Below are 23,390 nucleotides of genomic sequence, written 5' to 3'. Positions count from 1 at the left end.
AGCGTATGCTGAATGTCTCTGAAAGCTGAGGGACTTAGCCCGCTTGATGACTAAGTACTTGAAAAAATGTTATCGTTAACGTTTTGCTAATGGTGTTTTTTAAGCAACTTTCCAGAAAGCAGTGCTGAAATGCATTTCCTGTGATTCAGATTGCCTTCAGAAATCCCCATTCAGATTTTGCCGCTTGCTGGAGTAAGATCCTGCCTGCCCCAAGTTTATCGGCCAGCGGCTGGTAATTCAAGTGCGATGGGAAGTTTCATTTCCTGTTTCTTGTGCTGCCTGAGGCCAGGCCCAGCAGCATTYGTAAAAGAAAGGACATTCTTCTAATTCTTTCTATTAACCCTTTGGTGATCTCTGAGAGAAGAGCTATCACTGTCAGAAAGGCTCAGTAGAAAAGAGCTTCCATGAGCCCCATCATTACACTGCCAGTACCAGATTCAAACTTTTTCTAATTTACCTTTTTTTTTTAATGAATAAAAACGAAACTGGAGCACAAACTTATTTTAATACATGTTTGTGTTTGCCTGCCCTTTCCACTGCCATCTGCAGGCTTTTTCCGTGAGGGAGACACTGTGCTGGGGGCCCTGCTACCTCCAGTGATGATGAGCGGTGAGCAGCAAGGACAGCTGCCCCACAACGCGCATCAGCAACTTCAGGTGACAAGTAAAAAGCAGTGTGCAAGCAGACGAAATCATGGGCTGCAGGTATCTGAGGGATGTACAGTTCTTTGGGCTGGCAACTAACGCCTCAGAAAACAGCTAAGTAGTAAGGTAGCGTGGTCACAAGCGATACGATCTGCTTTTGCATCTCCCTGGTGCCTGGGAATGTGTTGGCACAGTGTAAGGCAAATCACGGCACAAATTAGCCCCCAGCCCTCCCTGCGGATCCATCCTTGCAGATCCTCCTCGCKCTGGACTCTTGCTTCCCCTGAGCTCTGCATGTGACTGTAGCACGATGTTGCTGCCTAAACTCACTGAAAATCCTTTCCTCCCCCCCGGCAGCACCCACAGCTGTAGCAAGCCGTTGCATTGCCGAGCATGTGTTTCCTACCTGAACGAGAAGCTCCAGCTTCCTGTCATCAAGRAGGTGCACTTGGCATCTGCGGCCCTCCGTCATCTGCAAGAGAGAGGAGACACTTCAGGACAGTCACTCTACCCACTTGGCGAGCAGGGTGAGCATGCAGCGAGCGCATGGCATGGCTCCCCGGCACAGGCTCCAGGCTTTCAGTCACTCCACCATTTTCAACTTGCTTTCCCCTCCCCTCCCCTCCTTCCTTGGCACTAGGAAAAGAAAAGSCTGGAAGGAGAAAAGTAAAAACCACCCCAATAGCTGTCACAGAGTGGCTTGTGACGTCTGCTTGGATTCAGCTGCGGGAGGAAGGTGGTCGCAGTGTGAATGAGGCCAGGGAGATGGTTCACAGCACAGAGGCCCCGACATTTTATACCACAGCCTCTGTCTTCACAGATGCCTTGGCCAGCAGAGGAAACATCCAAGCAAGTTTCCAGAAAACTCAGTACTTTTTAGCAATGATTCAGACATCTCTGAGATAGCTCAAAAGGCTGCAAGCACAATGCTAATAGGGCTCTCCCTGGAGTTATACTCATTTGGGCCTTACTCACTGTGGCTTGTCCACATCAGAGGGCCATCCTACGTGAGGTATACCGCAGGACTTGCTCATGATATTATTATCTTACTCTRAAGGTGTGCTTCCATACTGGTATAGTTTATTTCAAGTGTTAGCAGATACAACACTATCAAAACTTTTATGTATAGAAGACTATTTCTTCCAAGGTCCTGTAGATTGGAGTAGAAAGAAATACCATGGGCTGTGGCTGGAAGAAACTCCTCTACAGTCAATCAAGGCCTTTCCTGACTGCTTTCTTGCACAGAGCACCATAAGTTAGGTATAACTCCAGCTCAGCAAAGCCCCTCAGCACGCACCCAAACAATCCTAAGAAAGACAGCAATCCCACTATCTGCTAATGGGATATGTACCTCTTAAGCCTCTTTTGATCTTGGAAATCTCTTCCTCAGCATGACTTAGGCAGCATAAAGGCAAACCCCCAGCTGCCCATACTCCCTGTGCCGTCATGCGCGCCAAGCCCCCAGAGGCACTGGCAGCTCCTGCTTGATGGGCAGCTTCGGGGAACGCTCCACCTTCCATCCAAGGTACATTCCAGAGCATTACACTGATCTCTGCTCAATGCAATGATATTTCTTGCCAAGACAAGTCCTAAAGTACTGCCAAAACAAAACAGAGGCTSCTCAGGAGCCTGCCAGGGTAGATATAGTCTATCATCACAGCACACGGGGCCTTTCTGCCTGCACCGATCACTGCTCTCCACTGATGACATCTGAGCTGGCTCTCAGATCCAAAGCCGCATTACCGGGAACTGGGATACTTGGGCTCAGAGGGTTAACTAAGGACAGCTCTGCTTTCAGACACGAGTCCTGTGGGTTAAAAATCACATGCTCCTGCAGTTTGACATTGTCGACACATTCTGATCCAGGATGAGTTATGGGCACAGGTGAGGGGGAATGTTGTTGAGGACAAGGGATTGTCCTCCTACCTCCAACTTGGGTTGTGCAAGAACCCTGGAAGTCCCAGCTGGTGCTTGGCCATTGCTGCCATGGAATATGGCTRGGTCAGGTCCTCAGCGGCATCACCTTCACCCCAGCCGTTGCCAGCTCTGTCCCACATCCCTCCTTCTGGGACAGACCTAGCCTTGCTCTGGCCCCTGCTTCTTCACCTAAGTAAAATTCAGTTGTGCCAACAATGCTAAGAAGCCTCCACTGGCCTTGTGAGACAGAGAGTTTATTATGAGGCAACTTCAGTGAAAAACAGCTTTTCCTCTCAAACAGTAACCAGCCTCAGATTTACAGTCTTGGCCAGGTACAAGCCCATGCGGTCCAAGCAGTCTCTCCCCACATGGTTACTTACAGCAGTATGTCTCTGGAATATCATGTACACAAAATAATATTGGTTTCCTTTTCATTTTCTGTAAGCACAACTGGAACACTGGTGTTCAAGCCAAAGGAAAGCCTTGTAAAACAAGACTTCTCATAAATGTCAGCCAGTTACTGCYATGGCAATAAATTGTCTTCTTACAAGAGGTTCCTCTGGTAAGTTATATTATACAAAATATTACTTCTCATAAGGTATGTTACTTGATGAGTGAGATTTTCTCTATGAACTCTGTTTATATTAAATGGCTTTCAGCTCAGTTGTAAAGATATGCAAGAGGCTTGCCATCTGAGGCCTCAGCAGAAGGGAACTGCAACATTTTGCCCTTTTCAGAATAAGAGAAAACCATTAAGTTTTCTATGCAGGGCTGTCCTTGAATGCCACACCAAACAGTGCCATGGCCAAAATGAGAGGTGAAAACTCAGAGGTGATAAGCTCTATTTCTACATCTCTTTAGGCCTCTTACTTTCAGGTATCTGCAACATCCCAAAGACAGTGAATGTGTGTTGATATTCTGATTTTATTATGACTATACCCAAGGCACAAAATAAAGCAGTGACTTGATCACAGAAGTAACATGTGATGGCAGAGGCAGCAACACAGTCTAGCTTTCCTGCACAATCACATTGTACTTGGTTGGTTATACCAAAGTGGAAATGAGAAAATAAAAAGTGAAAAGGGGAGAGGGAAAACTTTACAAAATGTTTGACTTTCTACTTTAGTGTTGCAGGAAAGGGCTTGCTTTCCACRTGGAACTTCTTTAGCTCTCCATAGTTCTCCAACCTGTAGTTTTACATCCTTTTAGTGCTTTGGCTTCCTATTGAAATCCYCGATGTAAATAGCCAATATCATGGAGCATCAGAATAAAGTGAAGTGTTATTGAGAGAGAGAAGAGGCTGCATCACCACTGCATAGCCAGGACCCAGGACTGCAACCAATCCAGCCCCAGGGACCAGCATGGACCAAGGAGGAGCCTGTGGCTGTGGAATAGGAGGCTCCAAGTTTTGTCTGTGCTGTCACCTTGAACTGATAGATAGACTGATAGAGGCCATAATACACATTGCTGGAAATCTGCTATAGTATTTCCTTTTAGAGACAAGATGTCCAGTCATAGTGCTTTTTACTTCCCTTTGAAATAAAAAATGCTTTCCAGAGAAAAAAAGGGAATAAAAGACAGCCTTCCTACTTGATATAAGCTGAAACATGATGATTCTTCCCTCCCTCCCTTCTGGTTTATTATTCCACCAGGTGTCTGGAGCCCACACTATGTGCTTTTTTTCTGTCATCAGAGTAATACAAACTTGGCTAGTTTGTCAGAGCAAGAAATAGGAACATTTCAAGGCACAGTGAGAAGGAACTGATTTAGTACAGTCTGTCTCTGTGAAAGATGCTGCTTCTGGCACTTTGCAAATCTGATATTCTGCACTCTCTGCCGCACTGTGAGAAGGCTGTGGCAGGCTCTTGGTGGACAAATCAAGGAATCTCTACATTACTGGAAAAGGGAAATCAACACCAAAGCCCTACAGTTGTGAGTGTGGGAGCAGAAGGTCATGAAACAGGGCCTCAGCTGCACCAGAGTTTTGATGAAGGGAGTCTATAACAAGTAAAACGAGGTTCTTCAGCTCCTGACGTTCTTGCACAGAGAAGGACATGGGGGAACTGAAAGCTAAGAAGCACAAAGACATGTTCTGCTCTTCACCATGGAAAATCATCATCCAAGCAAAGAGAGAAGAAGGGATGGGCAGAGCTATTAACAGAAGATAAGGACACTTGATGTGGAACGGCAGTGTAGGAGTTTGCTCCTAGTCACTTGAGTTCCTGGGCTTCACTGTGAGCTCGGTGAGTGACAATGGCTTCTTGTACCAACACAGGACACACAACTTCCSTCTGGAGGGCAATATTCAGCTACCCTAACTCCATAAAGTAAAAAGATGCACCCTGGGCAGACAGTTAATCCTGGGCATGCTAAATGGAGTTTCTCTCCTAGCAGACATGCCTATTTTTTTCCATTGACTGCCATGGGAATTTAACTTTTCATCACTTAACGTTTACACATTTAAAGTTATGGCAYAAAATATGACTAAATGAGCTCCACAATCATACCTGCTTCTTGCTCATCTCGTGCTGCTTGGTTTTCTCATGTCCAAAGATGGGCTTTAGTACTTGGACCAAGAGCACCCTCTGTACAGGAGCTAGGATGCTGTATCCACAACGACCCTGTTTATCCCCAAATTATTGATGCTTCTCATGAACTGYGAAGAGGTGGGACTGTGTTACAAATTCCTTAGTGCTAGCAGTTCATCCATATGGCAGAGCACTGCATATTTCATGTGTGAATATGGACCACATGCACTTCATGGGCCAGACTTATCACAAACTCAGATGGAAATCATGCACCAAAATACATAACAGATTTTTTCAAAACAGTTCAGTACGTCACATTCTTCTGAAAATCTGCTGCTTATTTTAGTGCCTACACATGCAACATGACTCCAGAGTGCTTGAAAAACTGAACGTGAGTGCTTTTAAAAAGTCATGTCATTTATGTGCATGGATATATAAAGACTGGGGATAATATATCTCCAATACACTAACACAGATGGTACTTATAAGGCATGTGTAGAGCTGAAAAAATGTGCTTGTGCGGCTGAGGTACTAGATTAGTGTTCAGGAGACCTGGACTGAAGAGTGATCATACACAAAACATGCTCTCTCTGCACCTTGGTTTCTGCACCTAGAAGATGGGCAGAAATGATGCTGACATCCTTTGCAAAATGCTATGAGATCCRTCGGTGGCGGCACAGGCTGCGCTATATCCTCCTTCACTCTGAATATAGGACTGCTACAGAAAGGAAATATCTCTTGTGGATACTTGCTGGCTTTTCTGAATCTTAGCTGTTTTGTACAAAGAAARCATGAAACATCAGATTTAAATCTCATTTGGAGGCTCCTATGCAAATATTTACATAGAGAGTTTCCTAGGAAAGACAGACTGACAGTTGCTTTGCAATCTTGTACAAATCATTCTAGTGATGTCTCTCCTCTCTATTTACCTTTGCCGTAACCCCAAACACTAGCTAGGAGCATCCTACAAACTGCCTGTGACACAGCCCGAAAATCCACACCATGCTCAGCTAATCCCTGGATGCAAGTCGTTTTGCCACTAAATTATCACTAACTGTCCGCAGGGCTGTTACGTCCAGCACAAACAGCAAAGATGACAGGAAGAAACGGCTCCAAAGGGAACCTTTCCCTTTCAAAATGAAAAAAATCCTCTTGGTGAAAGCACCGTCATACTAAATAACTCAAAGGCACCAAAGGCAAATGCTATTTACAATGGCAGTTCTATAAATATCCATGGCACGTTTCATTAGCCAGTGTCTGCAGAAATAAAGAGGATGCAGTGTACTCTTCCATGACTCAGATCAGAAATTAYAATTGGAGGGTGAATATTTCCTAAATAATTGCTGCATATATAGGAGGCAATTACTGTACTGAATACACAAAAATCTGTGCCATTTTGCCTGCTCTTTGGACAAATCCACTGAAAGGAGATAGAAAGCGATGACAGTCCTCCGATTAAAATAAACTATTAGATTAAACATGCTGCTCCCACTTGACCGCTTCTCACTGACTTCTTGTCCCGGCAGCTCTTAAGCTTGCAAGGCGACAGAGGCAAAAAGCAGTGTGTTTCTGTTTATTTTGTGCATGAAGCAGCACTTGGCTATACTGAATTGGGGCCAGCCTTGCAAATGGCTGTCTGTCACGGTGACCAGTCCTGTTTTCTTTGCTTGCTCATACCCATCTGTTGCTTCTTGTCTTACGCTCATACACTAAGATCTTGGAGGACCAGATGATTTTTCTTTTTCATTCCACGTATTCATAGAGCATCTTCCCCAGTAGCTGGTTTTGAACCGCACATAATAAATAATACCAACAGTGGCTACGGTGAGGAAGAGGATGACTCTGCACACAGTGCTCAAAGAGTTTACCCAAGTGGCTGAGTCCTGCATGGGTATCTGGGGCCAGGAGCATGCAGAGGGACATCGCTAGAGCTAGCGCTGCTCTTAGTGGAAAGAAGGAGCGTATCCTTCACCCAGATGGCCAGGAAGCTGGCCAGGCTCTGCCCAGTGGACATTGTCCCCCGTCTGTTAATTATTTTTGAAATCCTTTCTTTGTGACTCAGTGGGAACAAGCCCTGAAGAAAGAGAATGAGATGCTGATTGGTACAAATATGACTCACCCACCCCAGATATGGGACCATGCTGCAATCCCTGTTCTGGCATGTGCTTTGGCATAGTTTAAAGCACTGCTCATGCCTACTTGCTTTTCAGGCTCAAAGCCCCAGGCTCAGACATTTCCACTGCTTTCCCTCTTTGTCAGAAAGGGCCAACTTAAACAGGCTAACTTACACCTGAGCATCTGAGGATGAGGAGACAGTCATGAGGGACATGAGGCTGAGGGACTGCAGCACTATCATCTATGTTGTTTGAATATGGTCCTCATTTTTGTCTTTTATGTGAATTAATCTTTTCTGAAACAATATTGGAAAATTTGCTTTGTAATTCTTTTCAAGAGAGAGAAAAATTATTTTAATTTGATTTAAGGCTCATGGCAATGTAGAAAGTATAAGTCTATAAGGCTCATGGCAATATAGGAATCATAGGTCTATACTGCCTATCTTATTTGCAAAGGTTAGGGACACAGCACATAACATGGTCTGAACTTTCTGAAATTAGACAGCACTAAAGTGCAAACAGTGGTCACTGTGATGCATAGGAACCCAATGAACTACACTTCTACCATTTATATTTGTGTATATGATCATTTCCCATTTGAAAGGCTGTTGATGTGGAGTGGGAAAAGTTAGCTGTAAGCCAGCTGACTTTTCCCTAGGAAGTATCTCCTGGCCATATTCTCAGGCATCTGCCATCATCCAGCAAGACCTCTGGAGGAGAAATGACATGTTAAATTTCCAAAGAAATAGAAAAATCCTTCTTGGGAAGGGAGCTTGGTGGCAACTTACACTTTGGAGCCAAAAGCATGGACTCAGCAGAGACCTTGCAAAGTGGATAGTGGAGATGCAAAGAGAAGCAGCAGGGCAATAGCTGATAGCTAGATACCAGGTTCTAATGCAACATGGCTTTATGTGAGAGAGTGCAGAAGCTCTGTGAAATACATGCACAGTAAATAGYGGAAGGTCCCCCCCCAAAATGCTGAAGATTACATAACATTTCCTACAGGCTTTGTAAGTCCAGTTGAACATGTCACATGCAAGGCCTTTGGCTTCCCCTGTGAGTCGCCTTATCCCAGCCCTTGAAAAATCAATGATGTCCTTATTCCACAGATTAGAGGAAGGAGATGAAATTGCTGAAACCACAGTTACATGCACAGCTCTGCTATCCTGCAGGAAGGGAGTGCTGCTGCTGTTTTGAGGAGCTTGATGGTGCTCAATGGGAAATCTGCACAACAGGACATGTTGCAAAGAGGCAGCAGCAAGCGTTGCAGTCGCTTCTGCAAGCAATTGCTGCCAGAAAGAGAGGAGAAAACAGCTTAAATACTTAGAAAGCAAGAGTCCTCCTCGAGAAGTGAAGCAGACACAGCAGGGTGGACTTTGCAAGAGGAAAAGATCTGTGTCATGTGTATGTATCACCTGCCTTCGTGTCCGCCAAGGCGGAAGCACCCTGTGAAAGACACGGCCTTGCCATTGTGTGAATGCAGATGGAGGAATGATGGGATAAATGTTAAGGAGAGCTAAAAGCTGAGTGACCTGGCAATTTCCCGGTTTTGTCTTGAGGGCTGACAAAAGAATTCCTGGCCTGCTGAAGGGATCTTCGCTTCCTGAGAGCTAAAAGCAACATTTTCCAGCCTTACTCAGGCTCCCAAATCACCCAGAAACATCTGCACAGGTTATTTCTCACGCTTTCTATAAACAGCAATCAGCAAAAATGCTCTGATTCAGCAAAGCACATAGCTATGTACATAAATCCCTTTTATTTCAGTGTGACATAAGCAAGCATTTAAAGTGGCTTACTGTTTCAGAGCTGAAATGAAAAACCGTCTCCTACGATCCGTAAGTCCATTTACAATATCAAGCAATAACTCTCAGGCGAACTTTAAAGCTCAGAACACCACATCTTAACCTCAAAACACTTGGTACTTGAGCATGTAGTTAGAATTAAATCTAATTCCAACGCCGCATTTTAAACCAACCATGGTATTACCCAACAGACTTCTAAATCATTACTCTGAGAATGGTTGGCCTCAGAGGCCTAATTTCAGTAATATCCTGAGATAAGAAAGTTCTTTCCTGAGCCGGCTGGTTTCCTCACTAGAAGCAAGGTTGTGTTGTTTTATGTCACGTATTGTTTTCTTTCTTAAAAATAATACAGATCTAAATCTTTTCAAATACACAGGAAACCAGAACGTCTTGGACCCTTTCTTCCTTTTGATGTTGATTCAGAAGAAGAGGGCATTCCCAATGCATGTTGAATTCTTTTTTCTCCCACATAGCTCTTTGCATTCCCTTTCTTGACTATAAAAAAGTGGTTGTAAGTTTAAAAACGTATCCGCTTCCAGGCAGTATCACTCACTATTTGTAAAGCAGGAGTATAGAGTGTAGAGAGTCTGGCAGCTTTAAGACATTTGGTCATAGCATCCTCTGTGCTCTTGAGCTGAGACTGACCCCAAGGAGGTGACTCAGTTTTCAATACATGTTTTTTTACTCTAGAAGATTCACTGGCCACAGATCTGAGTCTTGCGGATTAGCACTTGGGAAAACTGTGCTGCTCCTGTCTTGATAARCCTTGACTTGGCTGGTCAGTAAGGCAGGCGGTTAAACATGGACACCAGCTTCAGTCTAATCTTTCAGGTTAAGAAGGTGCTAGAACCCTTAAACCCTTAAAACCTTGCTTCAAAGTGTGATCCTGCAGCTCCCGGCTCCTGTTTGGCCCAGGAAGTGTGTGTTGCTCCTACCGCCCATCTGCACGTGCCGTGTGCTGACCGTGCCTGGCGATGGGCAAGTGCCACGCGTGGAATAACTAATAAATAATGGTTTGATCGGGGCGGCCCAGCTGCTCAGGGCTGTTTCTGGCAGCACGTTTGGCCAGTGCTTTTGTGCAGGCGAGTTTCAAATGAGTCAAGTGGCAGGCTTTCCATCCTCTCCCGTGGGACTTGCCTGTGCTGCCTAATAGAGCTAATAGATCAGCTCCTGCCGGGAGCCAACTGCACGTCCTGGTAACAGGGAGAGCTGCCGCTCCGCTCCYGCCTGCTGCACTGCTGCACGTGACTCCTTATGGTGAGGACACTGAGTGGTTTACACCAAGCCTTGAGGAGCATCTTGAGGTGCYGTGTGCTGAAACTCCTTTGCTGCAAGCTTTCAGATTAAATTCCAAGATAGCTTGCGTTGCATGTGAACGCCTCCTGAGCTAACTACGGCCAGCTAACCTATGTGAAGAACTTTATTTTGTGACTTTTTTTTTCCCTCAAGGGAAAACTTATCCTCTAGATCATAAACCCTTTAGGGCAAGGACTGTTGTTTCATTCCGCGTTGATACAGTATATCTAACGACTGTGATCCATTATTTGGCTTACAAGTCCCTAATGTGGTCCGGAGAAATAAATATCCACAGTAATAATAAAGTGGGATACTGAGAGGAAAAGAGGATGAAGAATCTCCTGTATATTTGCACAAGCACAAGTAGTATGGTCCTGGGACAGGTGCTTAAACACTTTTTGAACATAATGGTGTTTTCACCAAAACTGYAATTTGGGAGAGGTCTCACGTCCCTTGGAAAGAGCTCCATATTCTCTCTGCTTGCTTTGTGCAAAAGACATTGTGTGGTTTAAGGCAAAAGGATCTAAATTATCTACCAAGGGTCCCCTTTAATCATAATGAACTGTACAACCTTGTATAAGTTGCATCGGCCTCTCTGGGGGGACTCRTGGTCACCTTCTGGTTCAATCCCTACTTGTATACTGCAGCTAGCATCATGAGTCATCGTCATGATAAAGACCATGTGGAACTAAAGTACATAGTATTTATTTATTTTTTCTAAAGATGTTAGAAAGTCTGTTACTCTCTCCTACGTCTGACTTTTAATTTCTTGTAAGTATACATAAAAAATAATTTTTTATACACTTTCACACTTCAAACATGGCATATTTTCAATGAACTGTTCCAGACATCACTCCTTTGTGCATGTAGACAGGGTGGTAATTACATTAGAAGATCCATGCCTTCTGGGAAAACATTTGCAAGAGGTTTAGTTTAGTTATAGGGGAGGATAGGATGATTTATTTGCTACCGAAGCTAGTATGGTTTGCTRGAGAAAAAAAATCAATGTAAGTTCATAGGAAAATGACCATAGTGACCCAAGGCAGTAGAAGCAGTAGTATATGTGAATTATTTTTAAAGGGCAAATTAAGATTTAAGTCTCAAAGTATCCTTTTAGTGCTCATTGAGTCTATTGTACCTACTGTATCACTAAGAAGCAGAAGTRTAAGTTGTGATCACCTTGATCAATTGAGCCAAGTCATTGAGCTGTGCATCATTCGCATATTCTTAACTGAGTGGGTCAATAGATTACATTGAACAGTGTTATATATGATACACAATAGAAAACACACTTGGAAAAGTCACTCTGAACATGAAAAAAATTAAAATGTTTCTTAGATTCTATCTTTTTGTATGTGCTTCCATGGATCTGTATATGCAAATGTTTTTTTCTTTTTCTTTTTGAATAACACAGTAAGAACTGATATTATTCTAGTGGAAAAATATGACACTGGGATGTTTCCAGCTATTGCAAGTCAATGACTTTGACATACATCTCATGCTCAGGGCCAGGTCTTCGTCTGGTGCCCAGGCTGCAGCTGGGCAACTGCAGCAGTTGTACRTGAACTATAGCAACTGATGGAGTTGGTGTTCAGTGGCCACTGTCCTTATGMTGGGGTTTCATGGGAAGGACAAGATGATATGAAGACTACATTCAGATCTGAAGCAGCTGRTTTATCCTCAGAGATACAGATATTTTTAGAAGCAAGCCCTGTCTGCAAAAGTCTGGCTTTACTATTTCCCTTCATTTTATTTGGGGACAAACWGCATGTTGAACTGAGTTACTGTAGGGCAGAGCCAAGCTGGGATGGTGCAGAGCCACGACTCCAAGACAGGGACATCTCGCATGGGCTGGGGGTCTGCATGCACACGACACCCCCAGAGGGTATCATATCTGCCCTCCCAGTGTCTGGATACCAATGCTGTTTACCTATGTGTCCGGTGAGGCAAAGGGACCAGAGCGAAGACTAGTGCCCCTATGGGATCAAGCACAACCTCTTGGACAGGCAGCCTGCATTTTTATACTTCCATTCATCTTCTGAGTAACTCCATGATTTTTGCATTTCCCACACTGGAAGTTCTTTGCCTGTTACAGCAGAGGGACTCCAGGGACTCAAGGCAAAAGCTAAAACTCAGTCCTCTCTGCGTCAAGGTTCTTCACAAAATAACAAATATGGACAGCCTGTAACCTTGACAAACAGGGAATTGGGATAAACTGTTCTACCTGAGCACCTTCAATGACTGCATCACCAGCTCATCCAGGCTGCAAAGCTTCCCAAGGAGCACAAACCACTTTAGACAGCACTTTTTGCCTCTTTTCTAGTCTTCAAATAAGTTCCACACTGCAAGAGGCTGTGGAAGAAGCCTTGACAATTTGTTATTTTCCAATGGGCTTCAGTGTGGTGGCTTGTGTGTGTGCGCAAAGCAGGCCTTGTATCTGGTTACAAGTAGCCTAAACCATCCATGTCTTCTTGAGTGCCCATTTCACTGGGAGATGATGGCTTCCAGTGGCTCCGGCAGTATACAAACACACGCATGTCAGCCGTGTATTGTGATAGCAATCACCTTTGCAAAACCSTCACTGGAGACATCTAGGAGAGATCCCATTTGTACAGATCAAGGACAAAACAGACTTTTAAACGTGCAAAGATCTCGAGCCATGTTCCCCTTTCTAGGATAGAAGCAAAGTTTCAGCTTCAGATTTTGTGCTGACTTTAGGGCTGCTTACTTGACACAGCAGTTTTTCATTGCTGGCTTGTCCTACATAAACACACTCTGAAAGCAGTGGGGTCAGGTCTATTGCTGCTCCGCTATCTGCAAAGCAGTTCCTGGTGGGAGCCGGTGTGAAATAYTTCAGCTTGGAAAGACGGGATGCCAGCAGTGTTGCAGTGTGTGTGTGGTACAGCTGCTGCCGTGGTAGAAGCCAAGCGGTCAGGAAATCCAAACAAGATTGGATTTATTTTGATTGGGAGATCTAGGGACTTCTAAGAAGCAAAAATCTAAACACAGAATCTAAGCCTTGCAGATTGGCAAGCACCACAGTCATTGTCAAAATGTTACATATTGCATGTGGACCTGTATTACAAAGGACTTCTGCAGGCCAGAATGGTTCAGAATAGTGAATGTCAAGCTTTTTTTGGTTTGCAGCTTTCTAGAAGATTTTCAGTAGATTCTTTCACAGTGAATTTAAATAAAAAGGATCAACTCATCTCCCTTTTTGTAGCTTCAAGGTCTTTTCTGAAGATTGCTAAACTAAGTCACACCACATCCTACCAATGCAGACAAAGGATGAAAAGGACATTTTGCTACCCACTAGTCTTGTTTTCTTTAGGGTAGGACACAGCAACTGTTCAACACTATGTGGAAATATCTCAGAACAACTCAGAACAAAAGGAGAAGGAAGTAGTATTTGATAGAAAAGAAAGCTGGGGGAACTATAAGCAAGAGAAGCATTGTCTGCTCTGGAATTTGGACTCTCCTACTCCTAGAGTTTCCTTTGTGCTTTAARGCTGAGCTGCCACCCCATGGAGAAGCACCCAGGGTAAGAGTACCTGGCATARTGCACAAGGCTGCAGAGGGATATAGCACAGCCACGGAGCTGCAATACACTGGGAAGAGGAAGGTACAACATGCTCTTCTTGTGCTTATTTTGACAGGCAGCCTATTGGAGCCAGATGTAGGCAAAGAACAGCCTTCAGGCTCCTTTTGACCCATGAGTAGGTGTATTGCAAAGGTAACCTGGAAAAGAGGGTTGCAGGATCCGAACCCAAGTTTTTGCTATTCATCAGCATAAATGCTCCCAGAAGCTCAGAGCTGATCAAACTACCTGCTGGAGCCTCTTCTCTGTATCAGATAAGAGAGGAAGCCACTAAAGGTCATTTTTGGTCCTGGGACTCATCTCCAGAGCAGAAGACAGTGACTCAAACTCTTTGTGCAGCCACAAGAGATCATTTGTGGCTTTCTATGAAATGGGAGAGACTGAGATTTACAGGAGGGTTGAGGATTAAGTTGTTAAAAGTCTGGGATAATGAGAAATATCAAGGGATGTTATCAGTTGCAGCGGTCCCCAAAGCCATGTTAAGCAATCCACTGCTGATTTAAGGAACCATGTTGCCTAACAGAGGCTGGGGTAAACCGGGGTTTGGAGCTATCACCTGCTCTTATGTCCACCCTGGAGCACTACCTCCTGCCAGCTCCCCAAGAGATGGGGCATTTGTGTGATGGCTTCCAGCTAGATGGAGATTTTGGGTGCAGCCTCAGAGAAACAGGAAAGTTGCCAAGCTCAAGCCTCTTTTGTTTCATGTGGAAGCCTGATGGTACTGATGGTTCCCAAGAAATAAGCCTGAGTGGGGCTGTATGTCTGTCTTTCCTTATCCCAGTGATCCAACCTGTGCTTAGCTCGTGAGAAGTGGGTCATGCAGTGCCTTACTACATCTTCAAAGAACACTGCTGAGCCCCAGCCCCAAATCTTATTYGTGTTGGATCAATATATTCCTTTTATACCTTTCCTGTGTGTTTCACATTTCTCATAATCCATAACCCTTCCTCCTCATTTGTAGTACCACTAGATTTGGCCCCTGSGGCTTCTGTGACTCCCTGGCCCCTTTCAGATCCTGCCTGATGTAGCTTGCTTTTTCTCTAACTCATATTATGCAGTTTTACCTTTTSTTTGCTGTCTGTTAAGCTGCATTTAGACCTTCTGCTGTTACTCAAACAGTAAGCAACAACAGCAACAAAGGGGATTTGTATGGTTGCAACTGCCTGCGGTAGCATGAGACCAGACTCTGTGACTTGGGAAGCCTTTCCCAGGCTTATGTCCCTTCTCAAAATGCCCAGCCCATCAACTGAAGCTATTTGTTGAACAGTTTCAGGTGATTTCATGGAAAGATCCTCTCTGCAGCAAGCGAAACTGCATTGCTGTATTGCCCTGAATGACTCGGTGCTGTGACCATGGGTGATGCTGACTTGCACCTTTCATGCAATAATCAATTCAGAACACAAGGAAAGGACCACCAGAAACCATCTACCTGGAAAAATGGGGGTATGTTGGCCCCAATGGGCTATGAGTAGCTCACTAGTTTATCTATGCTCAAAGAATGGCAGGAAGCACATATTTYATAGCACAGGTACCTAAAAGAAAATGGCCAAACCACAAACCTGCCTAAAAATGAAAGGCATATTTTATACTTGCAGAAGTCCAACTCCTGTACCCTGCTGGAGCACTTACCTCCACTATGGGAAGTGACAAGGGCTCCTTGCAGAGCAAGGGATGACTGATGCCAATTCCTGCTCCCCCAAAATGAAAAAAACAATGTCGGCTTAGCTACCTATGACTCCCACCACAGCATCCTCTGCGTGGGTCAYCCTTACGCAGCCCCCCATGCCAGCAGCAGAAATGGCACCATGAGCAGCTCTTCCTCCAGCAGCAAGTGCCGAGTCCCCACTTGGCACCCACCACTGGTGGCCCTGGAAAAATGGCACTGAGCATGGGAGCTCAGGGCCACCAAAGCCCAGTTGCAGAGGACACGGTGCTGCAGCCCGCTGAACGGCAATGCGCAAAACCCAACTTCAGAGACTTTCTTGGCCCGGCAACCTTTGCAATTTTAAAATTAGCACAGACGCATACAGAAACAGAGCTGCTGTGATTTGGATACGACAAATCCCACAAATGACTCCAGTGTCACTTGTGGGCCCTCTGCCATTGCTGCAAGGAGCAAGGACATTAATCTGCAAGTTTTAGCACCATCAGGATCTCTTTGGCAGTTCCAAGCAGGAAAAATGGTAGGGGTGCCCAAGCTGGTGATTGCCACGCATGGAAGGGGTGAGAGACTCGTTGGATCCTATGGAGACCCATCTAATGGGARCAAGAGTCTTGGGGCACCCAGTTGGCATGGGGCTGAGCAGCGCTGGAGACCTAAGGCCGTGGGGAAGCCCAGCTCAGCGGCGCCAGTGAAGTACAACGCGCAGGTAGAGGCACCACACCCCCCTTCCCGCAGAAAAGGCTGAGTTGGCCCGACGTTTTGTTCAGGATGGGCGGTTTAAAATCCCAAACCCAGCTGAAAAGCTGGCACTTCGGCTTTCCCTGCGACCTGCCTCATCGGGGAGAGATTTGCTAGATCACTCACGCGTCTGCGTGCGCGTTGCTAAACCGCTGCCAGCGCTATTATTAGAAACGATTGTGTCTCCTGGAAATTTTACATCGAGCCTTGAAACAACTTTCCGCGTGCCCTCCCCAGCAGCGAGCAAGCTGACAAAGCAGCCGCGACACGGTCCTCGCGCGGAGCCGGCCTGCGAGGCGTGCGGGCGCCCCGGACGGGCACAGCCACAGAGCTCTTCATTTGTCTTCCCTAGACCTGGATCCGGAGCAACTTTTCTCCCTCGATTTAGGAAAAGGTGCATAAAGGCAAGGGAAAAATAGCCCAGGGGGGCTTTACACTTCCCGAAGCACCCCCCCCCCGCCCCAGCTCTGCATTAAACTTGCTGCAGCCATTTGGAAAGGCAAGGAACAGTCCATCTTACAGCCGGTGGGGACGAGCATCCGTATGGGGTGGGGGGAAATCGCCCCGGCAGCCCTGCTCCCAGCACCCTCTCCTCCCCTCCGAGGACAAAAAAAATCAGCCAGCGAGCTCCTCTCTTTCCCTCACCCACCGAATTCTTTTTTTTTTTTTCTTTTTTCCTTTTTTTTTTTTGAAAGGGCGAGGAAATCAAAGCGGGAGGAGGCGGCTGCCCGCATTTCTCTCCGCGTGAGATAAATGGAGGGAGGGGGCGTGGAGCAACTTGCCCCCTGCGGCTGGCCTGTCGCGCGCGGGCTCGGCGGAGCCCCCGGCCCGCGCGGCCCGCCTGGCTGCCCCGCTGCAGACAAAGACCCCCGTTACCTTCTCCCGTCCCTCGGCGGCCCCGGCGGCCCTTCAGCTCCACACGCCGCCAAAGAGCATCCCGCTACCTCCGGCTGGCGCAGGCCTCGGCTCTACCGCACCGCATCCATGGCCCGCGCCGCCTCGGCGGGGGATCGCTGGGTGGCGGCCCCTTCCCCGGCCTCCCTCTGCATGTGCCTCCCGCCCGGGGCTCCCCGGCCTCGGCGGGGGGCCGCCGGGGACCGCCGCTCGCCGGCGGGCGGCCGAGCAGGGATGCCGCAGCCCTCCTTCCCCTTCCTCCTCTCCCCCGGCTCCCGTGCAGCCAGGACCGCGCCGCGGAGCTGAGAGGCTGGAGCCGGGGAGGGAGGAGGAGACGGAGGAGGAGGAAGGAGGAGGAAGGAGGGAGGAGGGCAGCGAGCGGCAGTCGGCGCTGGGTCATGTGAAACGCGTGAACCCGGCTCAGCCTGCCGACATCTGGACTCCCCCTCACCTCTGGGAGGAGGATGGAGGGATGGAAGGACGTCGGGATGGAGGGGGGCATCCCTCGCCACCCCCGTGCATGCACACCTTGAAATAACAACGCTGGCCAGCGGGAGAGGGGCGGAACTGCAGGGACGTGCCCAGCTCTCTCGGGCTTCCCGGCCGGCTGTGCCCTGGTGCTGCTGCTGAAGAGGCAGCCAAGCATCCCTGGGTGGGGAGGAAGAGGAGGGCAGTGAAGGCCCTGTGGGAGGCAGCACCAGCCCCTGCCAGGCTGCAGCTCGGGGGCCGAGAGGGGAGCATCTCACCTTTCCAGGCCTGTTCCCTCCTTGCCCTCGGTTTGCAGAAGTTTAGCTGGGCAAGGAGAGGGGTGCAGCAGCCACTCCTCAAGAGGAAAGGAGCTTGTGCTGGTACAAAGGTGCCCAGGCTGGTGGGGGAAGCCACACAGGAATATAGAGACTTTATAGACCGATGGTAGCACTGGTGCAAAGATATTGGTGTTCAATCGTCAGATAAGTCAAAAAGGACGATGTGAATGAGCCTCCAGGTAAGCAAAACATGTTGGTGCATTGGTAAATAGGTACAGCATGAAGTGTCCATGCCACGATGCTGTGAGCGCTGACTTGCTGTGGGGCTGCTTTGCCTCCTGGTCATTATTCTTCTTCAGGATTGAGTAAAACTGCTGAGCAGTTGCTGTTGTGCCATGTTCTGGCACAGGCTGGCCAGGAGAGGTCTGCTTGGAGATGTATGGATATGTAGAAAATAGGAAGTTGTTTTTGCACTGTAGGAAGATGCATGGAGCTGGGGAATGGGCTGGAGGTTTGGTTTCACCTGTTTTTTTTCYGGGTTTGGTCAGCTATTAGACTGACCACCAAGGCAATGGCTCTGCCTCCACACCTCTGCACCCCTCCACGCTGGGTGATGCTGCAAGCCTTGTGCTCCCCGTCTGCAACGTRCTTTTGGGTAAGGGGATTGAAACCCAACCTCAGAGAGTAACTGTCTTTAAGGGCATTGACATTATAAAATGGTGCTGCCTACACAGCCACAGACAGGCTTACTCTTTCAACTCTCCCTCCCCAAAGCCACTCGTGGCTTTAGTTAAGGAGCCAAATATAGAGGCAGCTCCAGCCTTTGGTTCTCAGCATGGAGAGCAGCTAAAAGGAAGCAACTGAGATGGCCAAACTCTCCTGTAGAGGTGATCCCAGGATCAGGACATGGTGACAAGAGACAAAGAACAGAGAGGTGGCTTTAGCAGCCCACTAAGTGGGTTTCAGCCCTGCCCCAGTGAAAGGAGAAGGACCGTGGCCRCATCGCCAAGTGAGGGCAAAGCTACAGCCTGGTGTAATTTTCTGGGTATATCTAATCCGGGTCAAGATCAGGCTGCTGAATGACCCAGAAGCGGCAAAACAGTCCCCAGTGGGGTGGTACCTACATGTATGGCCAGGAGCCAGTGGTGACCTCATGCAAGTGGAGACCTCACCAAGACATGAACAGGGAAGGCTGATGTATAGCAGTTTCACAAGCGGGTACAAACACTGTTGTTATGTATTGTCAGCACCTGAACTTCTGTAAAGGACAAGAGACTTTTGCTCCTGGATAGGTGGAGGGGGCAGGTTTAGCTCAGTTGGTTAGAAYRTGGTGCTGCTAATGCCGAGGTCGTGGCTTCAATCCCCATTACAGGGCTATGCTGAGGGCTGGACTAGATGATCTCTAGAGGTCCCTTCTAACCTTACCACTCTATGATTCTGTGATTAGGGTGTTAAGATGGCTGCATGTGCTGCCAGCCCTTGTGATCTGCTTGCTCAGCAGTAGGAGACTCCACTGGGATGGTCCCCTTTGCAACTGGAGCTGGCGTTTTCAATTAGTATTTTAAACAGCAGAGCACAAATGTCAGCGCATCCTGGAATTTTAAACTCATAATTTCAGGGAAGGGTAAAACTTAAAATTGCATCCTAAATTCTGCCTTGCTGTTCTCCTTCAGCTGTGGTCAGCACAAACCTCGAGCAGGTTTTGCCACTTTCGGTGGTGGTTGTAAAATGTAAGTAAGTCCAGAAAATAGTCTGGGTAATTTTTCAGTCTGAATCCCAGTGGAAGCTCAGCTTGGGTCCTCAACTCTGGCCAGGATTAGTGAGTAAAAATCATGTTCCCAGGCTGTTTTTAACTAAAATAGAAAGCAAAGCTGCTTCAGAAGTACATTCACCATGCAGGTGTCTGCCTCTGCTTGTTGTAATACAGGAATATGCCAAGGCAATGGCCTTTGCTCTTGGGCTAGGAATATCCTTCAATTAGCAAAGCCCCAAAGCAATTTTCCCCACCCATCTCTRTATGGCACACATGTCCTTTGAGGTAATTTGTCCTTTCCTGCCAGGATCTGCCTCAAAATCCAGAGCAGAGCCAGGGTGTGGTGCAGCATTGCTCAGCTGGTGATACAACAGCCCGTTTGTTGTGTTAAAGAAACAGCAACAGAGATTGGAAGACTCTAATCAGAAAGTAATTTGTTTCATGCATAGTAGAAAAACTGGAAAGCAAAGTTCACCTTGCCTGGAATTGTAATTTTCAGCTTTCAGCGCAGGTGTGGGGAGCTTCATTAGACTCGGCTCTAAACACAAGCTCCCAGCAACAGCCCAGCCTCTCCCTTCTGCATAAAGCTTGGACAAGTACGCATAGGCTTTGGACAAGTCTGGGGACAAAAAGAAGGCATCGTTTCTCATGCTCTCCCAGTGTTATGGTGGGATTGTCTGCTGGAGGTGGCCAAAGAGAACCCATCACTGTATGATCCTAGTGTTATCCTCTAATACCTTTGGAAGGTAGGTTGGCWCTATTGRCTTATGTTACAGAGAATGACCTGAGTTACAGAYCAATTAACTTCTGTGTGTCATGYCAGGGAAGCAGTCCAAGGCGCAAGYGGRTGGGGAGCCCCTTGGTTCCCCAAGTGCAATGGCTCAGCACCTCTGCAGCCTTTGAGCCACCTCAAGCATCTCAGATCCCTGGTAATAGTGTAATAGCCATTCCTACCCATCTAGGACCAGATTCAGGAAGGTTCCCCAAAAGGAAGACTAATATGGGCTACAAAGTAGCTACAAAGTACAAAGGCTTAAAACTTCCTGCAAAGGTGGGAGATATTTCTGTCACATTTCCTGAAACCTTGCTTTCATGATGCAGCATTTCTGATAAAAATAAATTTCTGGTCTGTATGGAGATGATGTCCTCTGGGTACATGATGGAGCTAATGGAGGATTGAGAAATGAGAGCTATTTCTTATAACACGGGAAGATAGCTGAGAATTGTCCCTGCCTGGGTTGATCAAGAAAGCTCAGCTAGAGATTTCAGTCCTTCCAGAACTGGACAAGGAGCTTGTCCTCTTTGGTTCACAGCACATTTCCTTCCTAGAATCACTCCAGCCAGCTCTGTATCAATTCCCTGGCGGCAAGGCAGTACCCAGAGCTGCAGACAGAAGAAAGATCTGTGGAGATACAGACCAGCAGTTTCAGATCTTTTACTTGGGGCCTTACAAGTAGAGAGGAACAGAGGCTCTCAGAGTAGATGGAGACCTCAAGAAGAAAACCTTGTCACTATGAAAGCCTCCATGGGGAAGAGCATGCTTTTGGGATCAGTATCCTTTTTCCAGGCTTCATGCACCCTCTCTTGGGTAAATAATGAACCAGGGACAGTAGAGGAAGTTAAATGGACAGCTAGATGAACAGTAACAACAGTTTCTGCTTGTGTGGCAACCCTTGCAAAGTTCCGCTGTCTCAGTTAACCAAACCCTGCAGTACTCTCCAGAGTCTGAGGAGTGCTGCTAGCCTTGTTTCACAGATGGRAAAACATGTGTAAGTGGTAAATAACACTCAGTGGCATTTGGTGATATGAAATAAAGATAATAAAGCCAGGGCACAACCCTGTGGGGTACATTTACCTTGCTGTGACTGCAGTGGTGTGACCAAATATGGAATACCTTGAGATGGCTGTTAGGATGCCAGTAGCCACAAGGCCACCAAGGCTGGGATCAATAGCCCAAGGAGGATGCCAAAGTCCAAAGAAGTTTTGCAGTGTGCACAGGCTGGCTCACCTAAAGTGCTGCTGATGCACCCAGTGACTAGTTTAAGCATGCAGAAGGACAGCTGCACTGCAGTACAGAGACAACACTTTGTGCCATCCTGAGCTTGCTATCCCCTTCATCCTCTTCCAGACACACACACTGCAGTTCACATTTCCTCAACAGCATCGTTTTAGGAAAAAAAAAACACTCACCTCATACACAGTCCTCTCTAAATATCCTAATTATAATTCAGCAATGGTAGCAAGAGTACTTTACTCAAGGAGCTTCTGTAATTTCACAAGGTCTCTGAGGTTGTCAATACCCAAACAATACGCCTGAGCAAGAAACATTTAGTCTGGCCGCAGCAGAGCTGTTGTCATTGCAATGATTAGAAGCAGGCGATAGCTGCTCTTCTTCCAAGCTAGTTTGCATCATGRCAAGACTCAAAAAGAGAATAGTAACCCAAATATTTAATTTAAACATACACAGAGGTAAGCCTCTAGCAGCCTGATTCCTAGGCTCCAGAATAACAACACCGATTCCTTTTTATTGCTTCTTGATAACAAAGCGAGGAAGAAACACAATGGCCTTGTGCTGGAGAAATACTGTTGACAATTCACTTCCATTCTTGTTAGCAAGGATTAAAGTATCAAAATACTTTACAAGAAATGGGATTGTGGGTGCCATCAAAAAGTGTGAGCTTTTGCATGAACACTCCCAGTGTTTTCAGAAAAGCTTAATGAATATTGCCTCCCTAGAAATGCATTAATTAGCACTAACGTTTTGGAGGAGATGTCATGTCATGCAATAATATTCACACTTATATAATGATTTTCATCCTTAAGGGGTGCAGCGCTTTACAGAATTCAATGTCATTCCCCCGTATGGTGCATCTGAGATCCATGGAAGGTGAGGGAAATGTTTTCAAGAAATACTTACARTATGCTAAAGATATCTAACTGCCTYACTCCCTGTGGGAGGTTTTTGAGGGCTTAACTCTTATTGATTACACAACTCCTAAGTCATTATTTTTGAGGGGCAGCAAAAGATTAAAAAACACCCCAAACTTAAAAAGTAACATGGATCTAGGTGACTTAGGAACTGAATCTCATTTTGAGAGATAAAATAATCTGTTAGGTACATGAATTTACTGTAAATCAATGCAGCTGACTTACTCTCACTATGACAACTATCAGCCAGCCCTAGAAAAAGAAGTGTCAAGTTAGCCTTTGGGTTAACGCATGCAGTTCCTCTGAAATTAATGGTATAGCAAGGTCTGGTCTGATAATGACCTCTGATGTAGGTTACTCAGAGTAGCAGCACACTATGTGCGATGRCAGTGCAAATGTCCCTCACTTCTGTTCTGTTGAGACAACCTGTATCCTCCATGCATTAACTGTGCCCCCATGCTGGGAAGTAGGAGCTGGACTGATGCAACCCATTCAGCTCCCCCCAACCACCAAACTACTTTCACCCCCTTCCACCTACTGTTAGCATCTCTCGCAGTGTCAGCAAGAGAAGATGAAGTACACCCCTAACAAACCAGTCTCTATCATCTAATTTTTGTTCTGTAATAGATTAGGATGAATTGTCTTCTTGGGATTATTAAATGCTGAGAGCTTTGGAAGCAAGGTGGAAACCACAGGGATCTCATTCAAAAATGCAAAATGAGATCAAGTGTGAGCAGGACCTGACTCGTGTAATTGGATCTGAACAGGG

At 46.5% G+C, this 23,390-nt stretch overlaps 1 protein-coding gene across 5 annotated transcripts in view; it reads right to left on the bottom strand.

The window, feature by feature from the left end:
- The window catches only part of FRMD4A (FERM domain containing 4A), a 231,164-nt gene that overhangs the window by 138,073 nt on the left and 69,701 nt on the right, over positions 1-23,390 (bottom strand). For 4 of the 5 annotated variants that reach the window (XM_085299106.1, XM_085299098.1, XM_085299090.1 and 1 more), the window contains exon 2: positions 1,051-1,116. In XM_085299106.1, the coding sequence (XP_085155232.1) occupies positions 1,051-1,116 (66 nt within the window). Of the gene's footprint in view, positions 1-1,050; positions 1,117-17,176; positions 17,231-23,390 lie in introns of those variants that run through there. The other variant, XM_085299115.1, reaches the window with a different exon arrangement.

Source organism: Rhea americana, unplaced genomic scaffold (assembly GCF_003343005.1).
Source record: "Rhea americana isolate MKP2758 unplaced genomic scaffold, rheAme1 scaffold_1, whole genome shotgun sequence".
Taxonomy (NCBI): Eukaryota; Metazoa; Chordata; class Aves; order Rheiformes; family Rheidae; genus Rhea; species Rhea americana.
Note: the sequence above shows the minus strand (reverse complement) of the source record. Positions and strands in the feature narration are given on the sequence as shown.